The sequence below is a fragment of the Opisthorchis viverrini genome, assembly GCF_000715545.1.
Source record: "Opisthorchis viverrini unplaced genomic scaffold opera_v5_185, whole genome shotgun sequence".
Classification (NCBI taxonomy): domain Eukaryota; kingdom Metazoa; phylum Platyhelminthes; class Trematoda; order Opisthorchiida; family Opisthorchiidae; genus Opisthorchis; species Opisthorchis viverrini.
Genome location: NW_008751843.1, coordinates 845,562 through 869,241, shown reverse-complemented (window position 1 = coordinate 869,241; position 23,680 = coordinate 845,562). Strand labels below are relative to the sequence as shown.

The window sequence follows — 23,680 nt, the reverse complement described above, 5'->3', positions numbered from 1 at the left end:
GCGAAAATCCCGCAGACATCTTTTGCACTGAAATTAAATTTCACGATTCCCAGTCTCAGTGACAAAAACACACTTTCTGTGGGAGTATTGTTTCCTTCTGAAAATCAAACGGTGGTGAATTCCTGGATTGTAACCTCGCACAGTTTTGGTAGTTGTCCCTCAGGGTACACGCATTCAGGTGCATCATTGAACAGCTAATGGAATGAAAACGGACAAGACTAATAATGGACCTCTTCTGGCAAGAAGTGAGTCGCGCCCCACTGATACCATCTACTTAGAACATAGGTTCGTAGGATATTGATTGTATACCCTTCTAAAGATCTACTGAGCTTTTGGGTCTACAAATGTTGCACATCGCACAACCCACCTTTAAGGCTTAATGAGTGGTTGAACGGCCCGTGTGGGTATCGACCGGTGCTGAAGGATCCAGGGCTACAGTACTAGCCATATACAACGTCCAATTGTTTATAAGAATGTCAATGTGTTTTTATACGATTACAAAGCCTGTCATGACCCAATGACAACTCGAATCCCGATTGTTGGAGATCCGTTAGAACAGACTTAGTGTGCCGCATGAAAAATCATGGAGGAAGTTATCTCTAAAAGAGCAACAATACCTTTGCAGTTCTTTGTTCAAGTTATGTAAGCTAGTTGTTTTCATGTGGACAAAGTCTGTTTTGGGCTATACTGGGAAGGGACTGTCTAAAATTTGTCGGTGTCGCAACGCACCACGTGACACTACGTTAGAAAATCGTGTTAGGCTTTGCGCAGCTGCAAATAAGAAACACCAACTATACACTGTTTAAATGATCTCTTGCCAATGGAACATTTCGTCGAAAAACTAGTTTAATAGAACGCTTGATCTCCTAGCATAAACTGATTTGTTATGTTTTAACGGCAGTTTTCGGAACACCTGGGGTTTACTGCATGCCTTAACCGCCTGAAACTGGGAGATGTTGACCTAGCTGGCATACTGAGGCTAAAGTTGAATCGAGATGTTAGTTTATAGCTCACATTTTGGAACTGAATAAACCACATTTTGTCAGCGAGAAATGTGATTAATTGCATCCGGTTCTTAAAAACTACACGACAGCAGCTTTAGAAAGCTGTTTGCTTGTCATTCGCAAAGTCGGCATTACATGGTTGGCGGTACGGATAAGGATGCCAAATGTGATACCATTTTTAACCACCACTAGTGGAAATGAATGTAAGCCGAGTATGCAAATTTTATGGGAAAAGCCTGCATAAAAATTATTCGCAGTCTACAAAATCAGGAAACAACGATAATGACCTCTTTTCATAAGAAAGGCCACTCATCTCTTCTTAAGTTAGAGGTGTTTTCTACGAAATGTTTCGGTCCAGAATAAAACCAAAGCCTGGGGAAGGAAATCATATATTTCTCTCTATCCAATACAGCGTCATTCATAAACCTCATAAGCAGGCGGGTTCCCCTGAACTGTACGATAGCTATGGAACAAGCTGGGCGAATCATCGCTTGATTCGCTATCTCACCAGAAAAAGCATCTCCATAAATGAATCCTCCTTCGTTGGATACATGAGTCCCGAATTCATGTTTACTTCATAGGTTTAGGGGTTTACAACCGTGTGCAAATATGGTGATAGCTCTACTCCCCCTTCGAAGAGCATATAATCATAAATTTCTGGGAAAAGGCACTCCTCAAGGTAGCCATTTCCCTCCTGTCCTTTTAAGTTAAACCAGTAATGATCCAATTTCAACCATCAGCAAACCTGGAATTCCTGCTGACTGATTACCTGAATCGTGTCATTATTCCTTCGAAATTTTTTTCAGTGGAGTGTTCTTATAGATATAGAATACTATATTCAAAGTAGGAAGAAACGAAGGGTTTCTTCGGATTACTTCTTAAATTGAAGTTTTCCACGAAGGGGAAAAAACACATCATAAGAATCCTTGAAGGGTGTTAATGAATCCAAAGCTATTCTGGTATGAAATGTCTATTTACTTGACTTCGACCAGCCCTCATGCACCAGCTGCTGTCTTATGATGCGATCCAAAGAATTCCCCTAGTAAGTACCGTGAGCCAAACCCAAAATAAAACACCAATTAAAAGTATTTCTGGAGCTATTTTCTGCCGGAGAGCAAGCAAAATACGTTGAATAGCTTCTTGAATGACAAAAATCGGTTGTCTAGAACTTGACCAAAATACCACACTTTAATTTAGGATACCAGTGAATTTATCGGAGCCAAGAAAATGTGAAAAACATATAGTTCTAATGATGTGGCACTGCGACTTGGACATTCTATTCACCACTCCTCCAGCCGAAAAAAGACTAAAAAAATCAGTTACTTGGTCAGATGCTCTCAAGACAAGTCCGAAAGACCAAAGTATTGTAAACTAAATAAGTTGAAAATATTTTGCGCCCTTTGGAAGGACTCCAAGGTTGACTCACCCTAAAGGCAAGCTACCCATAGGAGAGCCAGAGGAATGTATTTCCCAGTAGTTTTCAGGTAGAGTTACCATATTTAGTGGTCACTCGCATTTCCTACAATAATTCATGTAATTCCCCGGTGGTCACATTTATTCCGCTACAATTGGGTGGGAGCATACCCTAAATACCTGTATCATTCCAACGTCTCATCTGGGCTTCGGAACAGCAGTTCACGAATGAGTAACTGTCTTCTGGTAAACTTCATACTAGCCCGTAAAGTCGTTCTTGGTAGACAGCCACGGTCGTACGGATATCGTTCCCGCGGATCACCGTATTTTCTTCAAACAGTCGGATTCTGGACATGGAATGAAGTTTGTATCGGCCCTTCATGCTGACCGGACATTCAGGTCAAGGTCATTCAGTTTACTTCGACATACCATGGAATGTCTTCGCACCGCCCGTGGCCGGTGCATTCTTGCGTGCAGCCTTGGTAACGGGGTGCTTCCTCGGGACCTTGTCATCGGTATACTTACGGGTGGTCTTTTCGGTGCATGCCACCTCTGTGAACTGTATCTGCCAATCTATCATCATAAGTTGTGTGTACCAGAAGATTTGGCCTACGCAAGGTTTGCCTGTGCTAACTCCCAACAGGCCATCGCTTTCAATAAGTTCTTTTGCCCTGAGCAAAACATCATTCCCACTTTCACAGCCTGCATTACGCTGTAAAGAGACTTTGTGTGAGACCACAAGATGAACTGCGAACGGGACAAGACACTTTTCAATAATGCAGCCATGCGTTCAAATGTGAGTACAATGTGAAAAGCAGACTATCAGTAAGGACTCAATTTTATCCAGGCGATTGCTTTCGTTGGAATGATTGAAATTTTCCGAATAGTGGTTGCAAAAAAGCATCCTTATTCAGCATTCGATGTTAAATAATAAGAGGATAATAATCGATAACAATTAGAACTCACCTGGCTGGTTTGATTTGTCCCATTTTTCTCACCCGCACTGTGCAGAATGTGACACGAGGGAATTTGCCTGAAGTTTCCCAATCCTTCCCACTCACAATATCGTTTAAGACTTCTACACCAAACATGGTACTGTTTGTTCCGATGAAATGTTTCATAAGATAAATCTGACCAACAGAGTTTCCAATAAAACAAAACCGTACAATAAAGAAAAGAAACGTGATCCGAGTGTTCGGTCTAAGCTGACAGAGGAATCGTTTCAGACCACTGGTCATTCGCCTGTATCTGGCTGTTGATTCGGCCTGTTCTTCGAGCGTGGCCACAAGGCAGGAAATGGCTTTTTGGCGTAATTCCCTGTCTGGCACCGAAGCTTCTTTTGCCGAGCGAAGTAGAATAGGCAACCGTTTGGAACCAACTCGCCACAGTAAGTAGGGAACCCAACTGAGCATCACCTGACCTGCTAATACGATGGCTATCCACTGGTAGTAGCCAATGTGTTTGACCTTGGTTAATTCGTAGTCGTCTTCGGGTACATTGTCGCTTGGATGTAGGAAGTAGGTGTTCTGCACCCAACAAAGGTTTTCGGCATATTCTTCCCAGGAGTGAGTGAATTCCTGTGGAACCCAGCACTGAATCGGTTTCCCTAAAAATAACAACAAAACTTCGGTTTACTGCAGATTAGCGACACGAAAGAGATGGTTAGGTACGTATGCAGGAAAATTCAGGTCAATTATTTCCAAGCGACTCAGAAAGTATGCTTTCTGATTTATTGCACTTTTGCCTACCTACTTTCTCCGCTACGCTTGCCTAATTAGTGTTTAGGATTTTCGTGCCTCTTTTGTCTGCTATGCAGATTGGCCGCTGCGATTACTAATCAAACAAGCTTGACAAGTTTATGCTCTTCCGGTCATAAATAACTGCACAACCATACATAACAAAACTTACTTGTTTGTAATGGATTCGGTTATTCAAGTGCATGGCATCAGTGAAACAATATCGATAGATAATGTTGACTGTTTTCGACTGAGCCTACCTAACTGGCAGCGGCAGAATGTGACAATGAACGAATGCTTTGGAGTACAATACACCGTCACGAAAGAGGATGATCGGAGGGTGACAAGGTTGCCTCGGCTAGAGGGTTTGCGAAGGCGATCAATTCGAGGTATCTCCGGTGACTTCTTCAGCTGACCAAAAATATCGAAGGTTTTCAACCACTTCTAATGGTGTGAAGTGGATTTTCCAGCTCTGCTGAGCGAGTCTTCCAAAAACATTAAAATGAAACGGCAATGAAACCGCATAGTTGTGGCTATTCCCACCACCGGGGTTGGGAACAGAAGACAATTCTATTTGGAAGGGTTAATTAAAACCACTTGATTATCTGATGTTCACATTTAACCAAGTTTCACTTTTTGCACTGTGAAACCTCAGTTTACCTTTCAAATCAACATCATGTTCCAACTTGGTTCTACGTTAAACTTTAGATTCTCGCGAATCACGCAAATCCTATTAGCGTCGTAGGGATCGTCAATCAGCATTTTGGACGGCCGTATGTCATTCTCTATATCTGGGATAAAAACAAAGGACACTTTTGCGAAGGTGCATTCTCGAGGAAAATTGACCAATTTTAGAATCCAACTAATCTTTTGTTCGGTTCCAGAGGGAATAGCTTATTCCTCTCGAGGATGGCCAAGCACGTAAAAGACAGTCTTTTTTAAACTGCACCGTATGCCATGCAGCATAACGACTAACTAACTGTGTTTTACAGTACTTTCTAAATGTGTCTTGCGCATCTTTAGCTGCCTAATTCAATTAAAAGAGTAAAACGTTGTCCTGATGAACAGGTGGGCATTTCTCTCCCCCTCCCTCCCCCCAAGACTGACAAAATAACATGACTACTGGCATATCACCATCGACGTATCCAAGGAGTACAGAGCCATCGAGGCATGCGTGTTAGTTTGTGAAGGCAGACTAAACCTGTCTTGAAAACCAGGAGCTAGGTGTTCAAAACCACGCATGCTCATAGTACAGAATTCGGAGGAATTAGTGATGAGATTAGGACCAAAAACATTTTTTCACTCTCAGGGATATTGCAGCGCACTCTGTTAAGGGGTAGTTTATTACTCCTAGCAGTGGCATAGTTTGAAACCCCGTTTCCTCCTTCTAATGATCCTTTCAAGCTTAACTCCGGACGCTGGTATACTGAAAAGTAATCATCGGTGTCCTCCAATTAGTAATCCATAGAAAAACAATTTTCGCTTTCTGAGAACAACACAGATCCATACTATAAGGACAACGGGTTTTGATGACGTTCATCCAGGATGATATCCATTCAACCTCCAGATTGTAATCAGTCATCTATTTACCAGTCATCTTCTCTGGAAGGCTCCTGTTGTTACACTTTTTACTTTTCCCAAGAACAGGCGCACCTTCACATATCATCTGGTCATTCTTAGTTTGGGGGCTTCAGCGGCAATCAATGCAACTTAACCGTGAGTTCTTTTCTGGTGTGCAATACATCTTAATCATTGGGGCCGTAATCTCAGGCTCGTGAGATTAGCTTTCCATTTCCGCTACAAACAAAAGCTTACCGACTTGAGGAAAAAGGTTCCGCCCAGTTGGTGAGTTACTGCTCAGCTACACCGGTTTCACTCTACCTACCGCTAATATACGACGCACTGACAAGTGATTTCATGCCTATCGGTAATAGTTAGAATCGCAAGATGATCCTAGCAAATGAAGGTTACAAACACTGGTTGGATTTATTGCTATGTAGAACCAAGTTACAGTGTGCTGTAGTATTTGATTTCCCTGCCAGAGATGTCGGCATAAATGTTTCATTAAATGCGGACTTTCACTGATTACACAGTATTGCTCAGATCAGCTTGGCCATCTTTCTACGCCACCATTCTTACCTCCCTTCTCATACCATGAAGGACTGCCACATTTTAGCGTACTCTTCAAGTCTTTGTTTGACAAGTGAACCAAGTTCAGCTACAAGAATATAGGGGCTAATAGTTGTGTGGTTAGTAGGTAGTAGGTTAGTAGGGTCACCGCCTAGAAGTGATTTAAATGAATTTTCCCTGAGGACATATTCAAACAGAACCATGGTTTGGGTAGCATATAGATCACACTGAACGTTGGAGATATTTTATAGTGAAATCAGATGTTTAAGTAAATTTTTATTACAAAGGGTTTTGATCAAACCGAGCCAATATTTTGGAACTAAACAGAGGTCATATATGAAGAACTTGGTCGACAGTTAGTTCCTCGCGTTGAAGCACCCTCAAGTGTATCACGAACCAGAAACCGGGTTTCTTTTCCTTTACAAGAGCATTAATATCTTTAACATGCTTCATAAAGAGCCAAGTATCCCATTTAAAACATCCCCAACGGTTTATAAGTCTTATGGAAAGGCCAGGGATAAAAAATGGCAAATCTCACACATGGTCTGCCAGAATGGCAACCTATCAGATGTATCATATCAACGACAGTGTTAGTTTTCTCGAAGTAAAAATGTCCAAATGATACGGTGCACCTTGTTCTGTGTTTCTTCCAGGGCTTGTTTGCGAATACTTAGCCAGTGGAATTACATAGAGGAGATAATGTTGTTTTATAAACAAACTCTCTCTTTCGATCTCATAATTATTTTCATCTGTGAGGTCTAAAATTGTACTTTAAGTGTTCAGGAGACAGAAGCTCATTCCATTGGTGTTAAGTTGCTCATAACCATGTTGTCTTTTGTAGAACATCACAGTGCGAGTAAGATGCTAGTTGCCAAAAACATGATGCCCTCCGTGTTATATTATCTAACATGCTATTCCTTCGATTACTTCAAGAGTTGTGGGTGGGTTGCGGTAAAAAGCGTGAGACCGTTGTCCTTAAAAATGCTTGAGCGCAAAACTCTTAGGAAATATATGACCCGAAAGTTTGGTATGGTATGCCTCACTGTCTTGTAGAACATAACTATCCACTTATCCAATTACTGATTTAGTGAGACGTATTTTGGTCAACCAGAAATAGCGAAATGTGTTACAGTTTCTGGGAAAGACGTGTATTTATGTAAACGCAAAATATCTGCTGCTCCAAAAATAAGGAACCTCCAACAACAGAACAACTCTTTAAAGTACTGCATTGTGCTGGACCTGATTCACCTGCTGGTCCCTTCAGTTCGACAGATATCTAATCTTTTGTAGTCGAGTAGAGAACGCGCTACTAGTGGAATCCCATGGCTTCTGCCTTTGTGAATCTATTTCCTATGTGAACATACGCTTTAGGACGCATAAATTCAGTAAGCTAGAGAACTGCCCAGATGTAAAGACCATCTTAAACAGTTAAGAGTTGGTTAATAGAGTAAGCTGAATCAGCTTGTCAGGTTATTGCTACTTGAAATAAGAGGCATAGCGCAGTCAAAACGTCACTCTGAACAGGCACATTAAATCGCTTTTGTCGCTCTGAATGAGCCGATTATTTGCAAAACTGTGAAAAACGTGAAGATGGGTAATTAGGGGCATTTGAGATCAAATCAGAGATTGTTGCAAAGCTCGGAAAGAGGTAGAATCGGGACAGCTTCAGATGGGCTTCAGGGCAGTAGTAACGTCTACAGTAAAGGGTAAAAGTAAATGCAAGACTATTCGAATAAGCAAAACTCTCGCTACTCCATAAAAGATAACACCATTTCCAGATCGAGCTAGGTATTCCTAATTTGCGCCATCTCATATAAATATGACTTCATGCCACTTCATATTGAACGGCAGTTTTGCCACATTCGAGTGATTTTTAATGGTATTGTCACTTTTGCTGGTGAAGAAATCTATGCTGAAAAACCTAGAATCACATTGACCCTTGGCTTCTCAACACAATCTAGCATGACTGGCAGGACGAAATCCCTACTGAATATTAACAGTTCTCCTCACACTATCATGATTCAATGATTAGCCCAGAAGTCGTCAGTCAATGAGCCAGTCCATAAGTGACTACGTACTGTGACTTACGTGATAGAAGAATGAGTGATGCTATATCCTGTCTAAATGAGGGCGAATCACACGGCTGATCAGCCGCTCGCGGCTGACGATTAAGGGTTCAAATACCGGCCAGAATGTCACGGGTTCGAAGCTCTCTCATAATTTCACGAGGTGCACGCTGGTGAACATTCCAAAGAAGAACGAAACAGCTATACAGTGCTCCTCGGATCTTCGGCACAAGTTGGCTTCATGAATATGATGAAAACTAAACTGGACATTAGCAAATCTCCTAATATCACGATCACTATTCAAGCGAGAATCGTTTGGAATGAGCAAATTATTGGAAAAACAAAGCACTTCTTCCTAAATCTTTTATTTTTCAACCAATTCTTATGAAGCCAGCAAAAATGCTGGGGCTGTGACTTTCAACATGCGAGAGTGAGATGGTAGCTTTAAGAAGTTCAAAACAACTCTGAAAATGCTTTGGAGGCTGACCAATGATCATGAAAACGCTGAGAACCCAGAACAAGACAACCATGTTTATCTAACTAAAGATCACACAAAGAATGCTGCAATGAGCGATGATCACTGGAGGATTACCCGTCCAAATTCTTATAAAACTGAAATTGCTGGTTCTACGCAGTGAAATATTTTCATCCTCAACCAGGCAGAATCTATTAATATGCAGACAGTTGTCTTTTGCTACCTCGCTCAAACAAAGCTGACAGCTCGCAGTTAGACTTGGAAGCAAGAATAATTTCCTTCCCAGACTGTTCTTTTACGTCGGAATAATTAAACCGGTCCCGGAACTGGAACAATAACCAATACCCTATCCAAATTAATCATTCTGCAACGAGAAATCCGAGTCATGATTTTATGGTCTTTCAATGCCAATCAGGCTAACTCATCGGTTCTTGAGATAAATCAATCTTTAATGTATCCAAGACGTCGACTCATCTGACCGGTGCTCAGAGCTAGACTCATTGTGCAACAATCAACAATTTCTCATAAAAGACAAAGCACTCCTTTGTACTTATGCTGTCTTACTTTCACTACTATTTCTGGATTATTGTGGGTTCAAAATCGGAAATCTGGTATACTTCACCTAAAGGAATGGTGTGTTTGCGTTTCGCTTATCATGGATATATTAGTCACTCCCTAAAGTATTAGGCAATTGACATGAATGACTTCACTCCCAGAAGCTAGCAATCCCTATTCAACTGAAGTATTGGTCACTGTGTAGTTTCTCAGAGGAAGTGGTACGTGTTTTACAGAAAACATCACAAAGCAAGTATTTTCAAAAAGAGTCATAGCTTTGCTAGCATGTTATTTACTGCGTTGACACCGTCAATAGTCCATTGTACTGAACTATATGGATAAAAGGGAAACGAATTGTGCAGGAAGTTCATCCTGTTTTGGCAACCACGCGTGTTCGAGGCAGCTGCTTGCTTAAGGCACCTGAATGAAGTCTGATAGAACAAAAGTCGATTCCCTACCATACGCTAAGCGTGATGCTACAGATACACATCCTTAATGCAGCAAACTGAGTTGTTTACCGCAGATTCGGGGTATTATACACACCAATAAACGTCTTCAAGTCGTTTCGTGTGAACTGAAATTTAGGTCACGTGACAAGCAGTTTGACCGCAACGACTGTACTTCTCTCCTGCAATTTAACTACTGGTACTTTCTACGCTGGGATTCTCCCGGAAGCCACGTCGATCAGGAACCAGTCGCTGTCAGTTACCTACAACAAAACTGAACAACTGACCAATGTACTACGTGGCCTACAAAATCTGGCCGCTCTCTACCGGTGTTTTGTGTACCCGTACATCCACTCCTAGTTTTGGGCGCATGGGTAACCATTAATTTCAAGAGAAATGCCCAAACTACAGTGAAAAACTTCACGCAGTTGGGAGGACTATCGAATTCCAGGGACTTCCAGCACATAAGAATCTTTCACATTGTTCATCAGGAAATTTGGTGTATGCAATCTACAAAGTCTGATGCCAACCTTACAAACCAACTGGACTACCATAGCAGGGAACCCGCCTCACTTGTCACATACTTGTCAAACTTAACGCAAAGTAAGTGAATGACATCCTTGGTCTCCGGCTTCGAAGGCGTATGAATCCGTTTAGGGTCAAATTCTAACGGCCACTCGCCCATTCTGAATGGCGAATTCAGCCTGAACCCCACCTGCCCACAAGTTAGAAACATACTACGCTGATTATATTTCGACATTTAACCTGCGTCTACGGTCTTTCAATGGCAAGGTTAGTGTAGTGATAATGCTTCAGAAAATCAAAGGTTTTGTTACGTTATCTTGACCAATGTTGGGATCGAGCTGAGTTTTGTTCACTATAGAAGTGGCAGGGTAACCCACAAAGGAACCTACAAGGCGAAAACCAAAATCTGAGCAGGAACGGTTCACATTCAAGTCCCTCCCAAAATGCGCATTGGCCGTACAGTCACTGGTTGAGGCATGAATGCGCGCTATGTGCTTTGCTGTGATTTAAAGCAATCTGGGTGAGCTCTGACCATGCCCCACCAAGAAATGTGAATTTTCAACCCAAGGTGCATATGGCTTATCAAATGGGATGTGTTATGTACCCCGATCGACCGTTTCAAACCTGCATTTGGACTAGTAGTCGACAAACATGTGTTAATGCTATGCTCTCAACAACGTAAGCGAGCCATTTATATTAGGATGCTGAGCAGATAAATCCTTTGCAAGAATTGCTCAGTATAGGGCTTTTGATTGTACTGGCCATACTGGTTATACTGGTCAACTTGAAATGTCTTATTAGAGGCACATGTGACGTAGCAAAGTGCATCGGTCACGTGTTTATAAAATCCAATTTTCCCATCCGACAGCACTGCGCAACCAAATTCACATACCTGCTGCTGACTGGTGGGTTTACACCATTCACCCAAAATACACCGCTGCTTAATATCATGGTGCATCTCAGTGGGTTTCAGGTTTCTACGGAGATTCGAATGTATATTTGTTAAGTCAACTCAGTTGTTATCAATGCATTTTTGAATGTTTTTCTCTAGCCTTACTACGCCATTAAACTTGCGCAAACTAACGTATGCCCATCCAGATCTCCAGATGATCTTCCCAGAATAGTGAACACCCTAGTGCACCGAACAGGTGAGACTGAAACCACACCTGCTCCCACTTACTTTGGCAAGCAGATCACCTGTGATCATCAATTCGTCGGTTAAAATCCGAGCTTGAATATCCAGTGTCTAATCCCTCAAATTTTTGAACCGTCTTTCGCTCGAACTTGAATGTCAACCGACTCGCCAGGGGCACTCAGTACGCCAGCTTATTTCTCCAACAAATGGGATACATGCTCGGAGCACCGATAAGGACAACATTTTTCGTCGACTTGGCAGGTAGTAACACTTGATATTACATCTTACTTTACATCTTACATCTTACTTTAATATAATTCTAGATGATAAAGTGAACTGATGTGGCATGACTGTAGTTAACTATAGCTCAGTGAACCAGATTGAAACGATCAACCGAAGGAATATTTAGGTTGTATGGCGTAACAAGGATGACAAGACTTCGGTGAATTAAACAAATAAAGTGACCAAATTTTCGAAGGCTTTTTCACATTCGTATTAATGGTGCACAGCCTGCAAGTTTTGCTTCGCGAATGGCGGGCGTTGTACAACGAGGCAGGTAACCCGGGTTTGAGTGATCGGTCATGATGCAAGTAGGCAGAAATTCAGTGTGCTCAGAGTGTTTAAAAATGCACGTTGCCCAAGTTAACGCAGCTGAATTAGGCCTTAAGTGAGGAAGTCTAGAAACCCGCCGCTTCACGAAAGTTTTACCATCTTTATAGTGCATCAACAACGATGAGTGGCCAATATGCACATTTCTAGCGAACAGTGCTTCTGAACTTTTCAGGTGGTCATAGGATAATTTGCAGCGTCCCCATACTTCTCTGACCAATATATATAGTAGGTTAATTAGTTCTTCGGATCCTTTTGAATTCTGATGTACTGTCGACGTGCAGTTGCGGAACAACTCATCCTTGGGGAAGACATTAACATCAGGCTGGGTAGTCATATGAGGAATATCGCATCTTCAAGGCTCGGTCCATCATGCACTTGTAAGGTAACAGCTGAATGCTTTATAAAAATTTATTTCGCTTTACTGCCTAGTAGAGATTGACAACATAGGAATAGCTGATGCGCGTTATTCTAAAATGACACATGGATGGCTCTTGTTGAGTTACAAATTCGAAAGAATTAGCAACTTGTTACTTTTGTGATCGGCTCAGGGTATTAAGTGCCACTTAGGGTGAACTGCACATAAGCCCACACTCAAGTGAAGTGACGAGGGATGGGGCTTTTGTCAATCAGAAGTTGGAAAAAAAGGTATTGCAGTCAGTGGATATTTTCAGATATTAATACCTACTCCTGTGCATCATCAATGTGTAGTAAAGTGTGCGTGTATCAGAGATTCAGGTCGATTAAGCCTGTTTGATAGGTTTTTTAGACTAAATCTTTAAGCATCTGACGCCATCGTATTTAGATGCTTTTCATTCCAGTCCATGAACTCGGTCAACCAGGTTAATATATTAGGGTCTCGCCGGTTTTACACGAGTAGAAGCAGACAATCAACACAGGCTTTTAGCTGAGCTTGCGCCAGAAATTTTGGTACCAGCTGTGGTAAGTTGAGATGCTTGCGTCCACATATTGGCCCCACATTTCAAGCTCACGGGGTGCGATATCGTTAAATGCCACTCATGTGTGTACACACGCACGCATCATCTGCCTGTAGTGCGACAATTAAATGAAAATATAACATTCAAAACAGTTTTTCTACAGCCCGGGGATCCTGTGGGATGCTTTTTAATTATGAAACTAGTAAATTCCTACTTTGACTGACGTCATATTGAACGTCGATCGAGCTTTTCCTTTATTACTAAGCACTCCAATTCTTTTGATTCAATTCGCAACACTGCGCTGAATTCGGGCTTAGTGAGGGCAAGTGAACAGTGGATTTCAAGGCATGACACTAAAAGTTTTCTGCTTCCTGATTATCAGACCAGGTTAACGTATAGAATGTGGTTTACGTGGTGGATAAGAACAGTAACATTGCCAAAGTTATACTTTTATTAACAATAGTGCAAAGAATTTGAGACCACTTCCACGCATATCCATCAGTGGTATCTGCTTCAGCCAATGGGGAACTAAATGTAATCGCCGGTTTTAGACCACTGTTCTGTTCATTACGCTAAAAATCACGGCCTGGGCAAACTGTCATCTGTTCACTTTGTAGTAAGACTTACTGGTTATTTCTTGCTTAGTTTACCTTTTATTACGTCATCAAACTATTTGGTCATTATCTTCAAAGCCTTGCCCGAACTTTGAGGTGAGAGGGGTGTATGTTCTTACACAATCTCTGACCAGAGGACAAGCAATGACAGAGGCGTTCCGATTTCTTGTAGGTTGGCCTTAGCATTCCAATGCTCAGCAACTAATCAGCGTACGATATTCTTCAAAGCACTCCGACGGACAGTGAAAGACTGCTGGTTGAACGGTGGAAGTAACTCCGTAGACTCAAAAGTTAACGTTCCTCGTGATCCACGAGTTAGCGTGAAATTAGTGCTGAGGTGAGGCAGGCTCTATACTAGTAATATAATTGGATATCCAGGAAGGAAACCTCGGACTTATCCACTGATTATGTTCCAGTTAACGATGCATGATTTATCGCAGAACTGGTTTTAATCTATCAATTCATGGATATCCACTGTCAAGTACGGTGTGCAAAGGTTTAGGTAGCGGCGAAGCGCTACCAAAGAATGGTCGATTAATTTTTTGATAAATTGCCCACTGTTGCAGGCACCGAGTGTGCAATCAGAACCCGAGTTCTATGGCCTGTTAATTACTGCTGAACGGATGTCTTTGATGAAGGAACTGAAAAAGGAGAGGCTAACCAGTCGCATCCCACCTAACAGTTATACTGATCAGCTGTCCGTAGCCGAATACTACTGTCTAACTCATCCCGAATATTTGGGATCGCACACTGTTGATGTTTTTCAATATAGGAAAAGTGATGCTTGTGTTGTCTTGCGTTACAGTTTCGGTCGGCTTCTTCTCAACAGGACCAAACCACCGCTTATCTTAATTCCTCGTCGACAGTTGCTGTCGGCCGTCTTTTGTTGCTTGTGACAACCAGTTTTGCTGTTTTTTTTACTGACAGCACACTGAGAGTCAGCCAGACATCATAAATCATCCACCGTAACTTGCAGTTTTTTACACTTCCTTGATAGACAGCATTCGGAATAGAGTGGACCAAAATTTTAGTGCATTGAAACAACTTCGAGCCTCCAAGCTGCATCATCTTGGGAGCATATACGTTAATGTGGACCTCTGTTGTTTACTAGCACGTGTTGATTATCCTATGATTATCCTAGGCAGATTGGGCGCATGAACCAATGTGCCGAATGTCTAACATAAAGGAAACCTACTCTGTTTCAGAGACTTAGACGATAGATTTACACTACATTAAGCATTGTCTCTCCAATACATCAAGTCGCACAAAAACGCTTAGATAACAGTGACAGACAAGTAGACAGTATGACAGGAATTACTGTGAAAATGTCAGAGGAATCAATTAGATATTCAAAGGATTATATCCACACACAACTGAAGATAAGGAGTAAATTGGCATGATAGTTAAACAAGGGTACTATTTTTTGTTCAGACGTTGATAGTAGCTTGCTATTTGTAATAAAGATCTATGTTTGGCAACATATGACGTAATCTGACAGTTTCTCTTCTGCCGCAAGCAGGGGGTCTTGGAAATCCACGTAATTGGAATGAAAAAATACGTGGTAAATAAATCACAACTACTGCACGAGGCAGATCAGTTTAGTGGATAAGCTAGCAGGAATTTATTGTTGCACCATACAATGGAAAGGAATGTGGAGGAGTCTTAAGTGTCCAACACACAACGAAGACAAATTATTATAATAAATGCCGCTGAGCACTACAGTGAAAAATACACAAGTGCGTAAATTTCCGAGAAAATCTTTGTTGCACAAGAGCAGGTGACCAACCAGAGGTAGCTGACAATCAGCTGCTCAATTCGTGGACAGAAAATGAGAGTGTGGTCTGTCTAGTGTCCGAAAAAAAATCGAAATGAATTCCTTGTCGTACGCAAGTGAATCAACCACTCAATGATTCAGAGCGTTGAGTTACATTTGCTATGGGGAAAATGTTGAAATTTCCGCCTCAGAAACAAAACACTGTGAAATGTGCATCTGTTCGTCAAGGCATTGTACACAATGGATAAGTATTTATCTCATTTCATTCTAGAAACATTACCAGGTCTTGTTTTCTTTTAACAGTTTCAACTCTGGAATTCAGCAATGGAAATTATACTCACTCCTGCTGTGAACATGGGACACAGAAGATCTGGTAGCATTCAGCGGTAAAATCGATTAGCTCCTGTTGAGTTGTTTATGGAGCCAAGAAATGTTGTGCCTTCAGGTCGGAAAATTCGCCGAAGATTTTTTCACTAACAAAAGCACGCAGAGTTGATACGCATTATGATGTAAAGGGAATAGTTCCACGGTATTTATTGAGGCTTAAGGGTCACTTGGCTTTTTCGCATGGCACGCAGCCGGTTCTACGTGTAGCATTCCACAGGACAGCTCGTCTCATATTGTTCACACAATCGTTAAGCCTGACTCAGGGTACTGTAGGAAGCACTCGCAGCAACTAAAGAGACCAAGGACGACCGTTCAACTTAACCTAATTTTCTACACGGACGGCTGGTTTTATACGTCATTTTTATGAGGGTGAAGTTGTTATTTGGGTTCAATGGACTTGCGGTAGTCAGAGATATTCGACGCTTTTTACCGGCGTGATAGTCAACCATTGATTAAGTTGGTTAACTCAGTGAAACCATATATGGTGTGATCGGTGAGGCTTTTGAAAACCGATCAATATGGGCGCGATTTACATAAGTTCAGCGTATTGTTCTTTTTTTACCCCATTTTCAGCCGCACTACCCATGACCCCAGTCTAGTGGTATCCAGTTAGGTAACTATGTTAATTCACTGCACAAGAGAGCAGTTGTTGCCAACCGTAGTGCAACACTGAAAAATTAAGTGCCCTTGATCGAGTTTGGAACCGTTCACTGGTAGTGTTTCTCATCCACGGTCGTAAAAACATCCGAAACCCCCAACGTATACGTAACCAACAACTATATTTTAATCAACCAGAATAGAGTGTATAATTGTTAATCAGCAGAGTTGATTAAATTGCATGAACGCACACAACATACAAAAATAAGATTATTTGTCAAATTACTTCGTAATTTCTCCTAGCTTAGTTGCTTATCACAGATTCATCCTATTCAATCGCCATTGGTATGAATGGGATTTACGCTACGGTGAACTCATCCTAGTCACTGGGCTGTCAAAATGCTGGCCCAAAATTTGGCATTTTCCTTCCTCCCACTCAGTTGTCTAGCAAACCTTTTCACCTAGTTTAATGCGAGTGGTAACAAAGGACTAATTACCAGATTAGTGTACCGATACAATCCTTAGTCTCCTACGCTAGTGCATGTCGGGTAATTTTCTTCTCCCAATTGTGATGAAAAGTTTGATCAAAACAAGGAATCAATCAGCTCATGTTAGCTGAGGAAGTTATGCCTCGAAATATTCTATCGCTTTTCAATTTCGGACACAGCGATCAACGAACATGTTAAAATGCGACATGAGATTCTATCCTGTAGGATAGATCAATCTTAACGATCTATTTCATAGTGGGAATTAGCTCGCGGAGCGTCAATGATAGTTTCAATAAAACTCAGTTTGATGATTGTGTTCAAGTGATTTCAGGGCGATGGTAGTCACGAAGTTACTGTCTGTGGTTGTTCAGTTAATAAGGTCTTCAGTTGTGCGGTTGTACATCCAATGTATTCGGCCGGAAATTCTGCGCACCGAATTTCGCATACTCGCATGGCAGTCTTTGGAGTGGTGGAAACAAGCCTCAATCTGGAAGATAGGTTCCCTGAGTAAGCGTATAGTTTTATGGATCGGTTCACCGTCTCACGCAAACTGAATATGAAAAACTGTGTTGCGGAGATCCACCTGATCGTGCAGGTTTTCGATTGTTGCTTCACCTGCCTCGGCTGAAAGTTATCAGCCCACTCTTCCGCTTCGGCCTCCGTCTTAAACTCTGCTCGGATTACTGTCGCCCTATAGAAGGAAAGAACAAGGGTCTCAAGCTAAAATTGTCAGTACAAATGGTAACTTGGATACCCAATGATAAGAGAAAGCCTTGTATTTGCTTTTGGATTTATTCGAATCTTTTCTCAGGTTTGACAGGTTTTGAGTAGCTAAGGTTATTGGTTTGGGTGTCAAAGCTACGATATCTCGACCGTCAGCAGGCTCTTGAAATCTGTGACTATTGCTCTCTCGTTGCATCCAGCAGGTTCATGGACTTTTATGCAGTAAAATTGTTCCTCCTGTATAAACAAATCGTGTAGTTTTTGGGAGCGAGGCGTGACCTTTTGGGAAGCTGCAAATCCCGTATAAATATGACAAAGAATTCATCATGTGGACTCTCCTGGAATTTGACGTCACCACTAAGTGCAAAGCACTCTTGGGAAGATTACTTTATTCACCATCGATTCAGTGGCAAGCTGAAAGTCCATCTTGTTTGAAAAAGTCCGGGCGCAGATTTCTTTAACGCAAGATTTGTTTGCATTGAAACTCCTTAGAATCTACGTTACCCTCCTCTTTCCAAATAGTGAAACATCAATGACATAGAGAATACAAACACTACCAAAAGTGCTTTGGCTCATGTACATTCGCGACATTTTATTCACTGGGACACTGATGTCAGATATTGTATGGAAGATAGATAGCTATTTACTCAACAAGCAATGATGCGTGAAAACAAAATGAATATCAGATTCACATGGTAATTGGGGGTGTAAGGTAAATAATATGGCTTTCGGGTCACACGGGGTCTGACCATTGGTGGAAGTAGAAGCTTGGTAGGTGGATTGCAACCAAGCTCGGTCAGGTGGCCAACAAACAAGCAGCGCACCCGAGCTACCCATAGTCTGCATCGTCGCCAATAGTCAATTGGTTTGATATCTGTCAGTGTCAGCCTCATTGGTATAGAACCAACCTATTTTCTTCTACTGCTAGACCGACCTGTGAAAATTACTCATTATTCCAGCCAATTCAGGGGACAGCGAACGTAAAGAGCTATTATTAAAAATGCTTGTTTAGGATATTATGCACATGATTGTGATACCGTATGTGAGATATTACAGTATATTTTCTTGACAACTCACGACATGCTTCCTCATTCGGACTCATCAGGTGGGAGCAAATGTTCGCGGCAACCAATAAATCTGAAACGCATGACATCATTCTAAAGGCAAAGCACCAAACTGCGGTTGACCGAATTCAGTCACACTAGCACTTGTTTTAGTTATTGCGCAGTTACAACTGCAAGCTGCAATTGATGAGTAAAAATTTGTATGCCTAGTGAAAACATTTTAATGTGGAACATCCTGGGTTATCACTATCCTAATTATGCGGTTTTCGAGATATCCATATTGAATTGCAGTCTGTGATAAAAATGGCTTGCATACTCCTCCCAGAAACATTGAAATTGAAATCCATAGGATATATAATGTGAAGGAGAAAATAAACGGGAAGATTTGACGCGCTAAAACAAATAACAATCCATACGCTGTCCCACCGCCCGTTCTACAGCGGCATAACCTTGTATTGTGCTACGAACTGCGATCAGTACTTGTCTCTACCAGGAATTTTCTTGTTTTCTTGATTGACATCCTCTCATCAACTAACCGGCTTGGTTTAATGCAAGTGGATTAGCGAGATAAGACAGCAGATGAGCGGTTGAGAGTGGAGCATTGCCGATCACTTGGTGGGAAAAGCAGCTCAAACATGACACGACTTTGTGGCAGTGAGAAAACCGACTCATCAGTGTTGCACCACACTCATCTGTACCACACATTTTGTTAAAAAGTTGGCGAAATATTGATCAGCTCAGCAAAATTTGTTGAGCAAATTAAATGACTGCTCAATTCATCTGCTTTCAGAATTTCCTAGTGTGAGATTTTTAAATGATTACAAGATAGAATACATGTCATTCTGTGTCCAATAATGCGGAGTTCATCCACTGGATGTTCGTGCGTGTACTCCATATCACCACTCAAATTGTCTGTTGAAGGCCTTCTGCACGGGGTTATAAACAATTTCGCCAAACCAAATTTACGTCACTTCAACTCAGAATTTGCATCTCAAACAACTGCTCCCATAAGGAAGATGAGTTTGTGAAACCGAATGAATAGCCAAATCAGTGAGGGTTTCTTATCTTTGTTCTATCTCTGGTGCCATAAGGCTTTTCAAATCTTAGCATTATAAGCTAGTGTTAGGATGTTTTCCGGTAAACATCTAACTGAGAGTAATTTGCTTGCTTTTTGGGATAAAAGGTTAGAAAATATTAGTATGAATATTACTTATTCCATATGAAAAACATCCCTTTAGGGCGACCTATTTTGTCGTTGCTACATATGTCCCGAATGAAGGAAATGTATGTGACTATTGAAGCTCGACCGTTTCGACTGAAGGATTTAGTTAATATTGAGTGACCCGGGGCAGCGTCCACACATAGACCGCTGTGTGAGGACCTGAGTAGATAATTGTGTTCAAAGTGTAGATGTAACTTCGGAGAAGAGGAATTACTGGCGAAATAGTGAGGCTCCACTTAGTTTACCACTAAAAACGTCCTTTTGGGTCACCGTTCTTTTCTGGTGGCGAATAAAATAAGACATCTCGGTGATTTATTGACGAAGATAGATGGTCGACTTTCCCATGATCTTAGCGGCTCCGTACGAGCAGTTTCTAATGGTGTCTTGATATGTTCGTAGAGATTTTGCGTGATAAAACGCACACCCATTGAGTAACAAATAGCCAGCTACTTCTCTACGACAAGGTTATAAAAAGAGTCTTTTCCGTTGTGCGATATGACGAAATGTAAACCCTCGGAATAACGAAAATACTAAGGCCTTTGCATGTAACAGGGGTTTTGCCGGCTATGTTTTTGGAGTTGACAGTGTCATAAGGAACGCCCAGATCAAACTGTTATTGGCGCATTATTCGCGTTTTGAAAAGTTGTTGAGCCCATGGGTGAACATTCAGGGGTGCAGCGATAAAGTCCGACAAACGTTCCAAGAGGCGTCCGGTTATGATCTCTGTTACGCGGACCAAAGATTCACGCAATGTTTATCACTTCTTCCGAATTCATTACATTTGTAGGATATACGCTGGTTTGTAAATAATTTTATACATCTACCACCCATTTTTTCCAAAATTCTACTGTAAACCACAGTGATGTCTTCAGCACGTTATACTCAACGGAGCTCGATATCAAAATTGTCGGTTCTTTATGACCGAAATGCTCGGAAAGAGTAGCGGTGTATTTTTAAGATAAGCCATGCTAGACATGCAAGACCAGTTTACCAAATGCACTTCATAACATCCAGCCAGTACCCTATGTCAGTTATTAGTCTTCGGACTGGTAGAGCGCGTTTCACGCTCCCATATTTGCAACCATTAGAAAATCTTAGTATCGCTTATGCAAGTTTTACCTGCTTTAGCTCGGCTGATTTACAGTTGATTCCACCATCCGCCATCTGCGTCCAACAAGAACTTGGTCTAAAATATCTGCTTCAGATATCACCGGTTTATCCATTTCAGTGATTTTTTTATTCGTCAGTAGTCTAGAATTTGTGAACATAAGCGGGGCACCAAGATGAAACAGAAGTTCCGGTCATAACTCTGATTGAACTGCTAAATTTGCTTATCTGATTTCTAATTGACCGGTTGTGTGGTGCGCAGGTGGTTTTCCAGTCATTGCCACTCTTCTCGCGAATTGATAATTTCCTCTGGATACACAATTTAGCATGACATTCTCCGTGACGAGATGGAATTTTAGGCAGTGATGAATAAAAAAATGCTTACTTAGCCAACTTATTCACATTTCAACCTTAGGCCAACCACAATATCGGGAAATAGAACGAAACACGAAAAACAAATGAACAATCAACGGTTACTCCAATTTTCGAACAGTCCACTGTGATAGCACCAAAAAGATGGCTTCCAACTCCTGCGTGATATGTTGGGAGTACGATCAGCATTGATAAAAAATCACAATAATAGCACCTGGCATCGGAACATAATGATAAGGACCAGCGAGGATTGAGAAAAGTCTGGAGTTTGCCCAAGGAATTTGACGTAAATATGATAATATTTTCAACTCTGACTGGCGATGGTTACGCGTTGATTCCATCCAAGTCAGGCAGATACTAGTACTGATGCATGAAGTCACCATAAATTCCATTTACCCGGATCTGACAACGGTTGTGGCCGGTTTGCATGTTTCTATAGCCAAATGATGTTAGAAAATATGATACTGTCTGTCTGTGCTCTTCGTACGCATCATGATATCGACTACGTCTACTTCGAAAGTTCCAACAGTGATGATCAAAATCGTATGCTGGAATACCAGTTGTTCGGTGAAGCAAGGAAATACGTATACATCAGTTCTATCAGCGCCCGGACACAGCCTTCGGCCCGGAACATATCGGAATGTTATGGGAAATATAAGTAGAGCTGATGCACGAGCGCAGGCATCGCTACTGTCCCAAAGTACGCTAAGTTAGGTAGACTTCGTGGCGAACCATGGACACTGAGTGGTAGTATATGTGAAAAGGAGTACGTAGAAATGCCCGTACGCGACAAAATTTAAGGGTCCCACTATGACCAGTGTATGATATGGTATACCAGATAGGATGAGGAACCTGATCGGCTTCGTCTATATCATTTGGTGATGATCTCTAAATATGTATAGCATGATATCCTAGGAAGAGAGAATTTATTTGGCAACCTACAAGAGTGCGGATAAATACGATCCGTTGGGATATCTACTTTCCAAACCAGAACAGCTAGTCTAGTCTTTTGGAAAGTTCTTTTCTCACAAAGTTAACTTTTAGTCTTTCGGCAACCAAAGTCGCAAATAAGAAACTAAATTTCTGGGAATCAGATAATAAATAGCAACAAATGAACTGATTATTTTGTGTTTTAACTGGAAGGATTCGATTCACGCAAACTGCACTCCAGATTGTTGTAGAGGCTTTTTCTAAGAAAAGAATTAGCATCTTGAAGCACATTGCAAACAGTAATTTTTATATCCCATGGAATTATTTACACAGTAGTGCTAAGAACACCCTAGAAAGAAAACCCCATGTAGTGAGTTGGTGTGGAAATTTTTCATTTTATTGTCGATCTGGGGTAAAAAATCTCTTTGTTCAAGGCTACCAGATCCGACAACTTCGGAGAGTTTTCTTTGTTGACATATGGACAAATTTGGATTATGCCACTCCAGACAGGAAGTAGTTCAACTTCATCCAGTTTGCAGTTCCAAATTATATTCCTTTACTGAAAAGTTCTCTGTAGTTCAACTTATTTCCATTGATTTTAAGCTGAAATAGTTTGAATCGATTTCACTATTCAAAGTGGTAAACTTTCCTGGGTGTGAAATGCCGCGAAAAATTTATAACAACTCTCTCTGTTTATCGTCCCAAGTGAAGTCGGAAGTCCCAAGTGAATGTCTAAACCATAAATCAGAACTGCAAATTGCCGGTACTTTTGTTGGACATTGCATCAATCACTTGTAAAGCTCAGTCCCTCATAGCACAAGAAGTACAAGCTCGCGCAGCCGTTAAGTTTACTAGTTCGTATCAAACACATGCACGCACACGCACACACGGACGCACATAAGGTCAAAGAAGAACTTCAACCTCATATGGGTTTGTCGCGTTGCGTTCCTGTTCCACACTTCCGTTCAAATCGATTGATAGTGGGCAAAGAACAATCACCGGACGGATTAAAGTGGTCTCGACCTGGATGGGTTGTTTGACATTGGTGATTCGGAGTTGATTGTCGAACAAAGCAAACCAGCAATCTACCGACTGCCTCAACTGATCAGTTCGTCTCATAGTGGATTTATCTGCCGATCTGAACATGTTTCTCAGATAGCGTCTGAAATTTCATAATAATCATATCTGTGTTCCGTTCGGCTGGTGATATTGGGGAAGGTACTCCAGTATGTTAAGCTACAACATGAGGTCTGCTCTGTCGCAGACTTCAGTTGAAATTATCACGGCTATTTAGTAAAACTGAGCGACAGACGGAATTAAGGGGTGCAAAGCTTATCAACCAGATTCCTTCTGGTATATGTAAATGCCAT

At 41.5% G+C, this 23,680-nt stretch overlaps 1 protein-coding gene across 1 annotated transcript in view; it reads right to left on the bottom strand.

The window, feature by feature from the left end:
* T265_07800 (hypothetical protein) overlaps nt 1-23,680 on the bottom strand; it is a gene marked incomplete at both ends in the record, with an annotated part of 57,454 nt that overhangs the window by 11,016 nt on the left and 22,758 nt on the right. Inside the window, one exon of the mRNA XM_009173420.1 lies at nt 3,384-4,023. Within this exon, the coding sequence (XP_009171684.1) occupies nt 3,384-4,023 (640 nt within the window). The remainder of the gene's footprint in view (nt 1-3,383; nt 4,024-23,680) is intronic.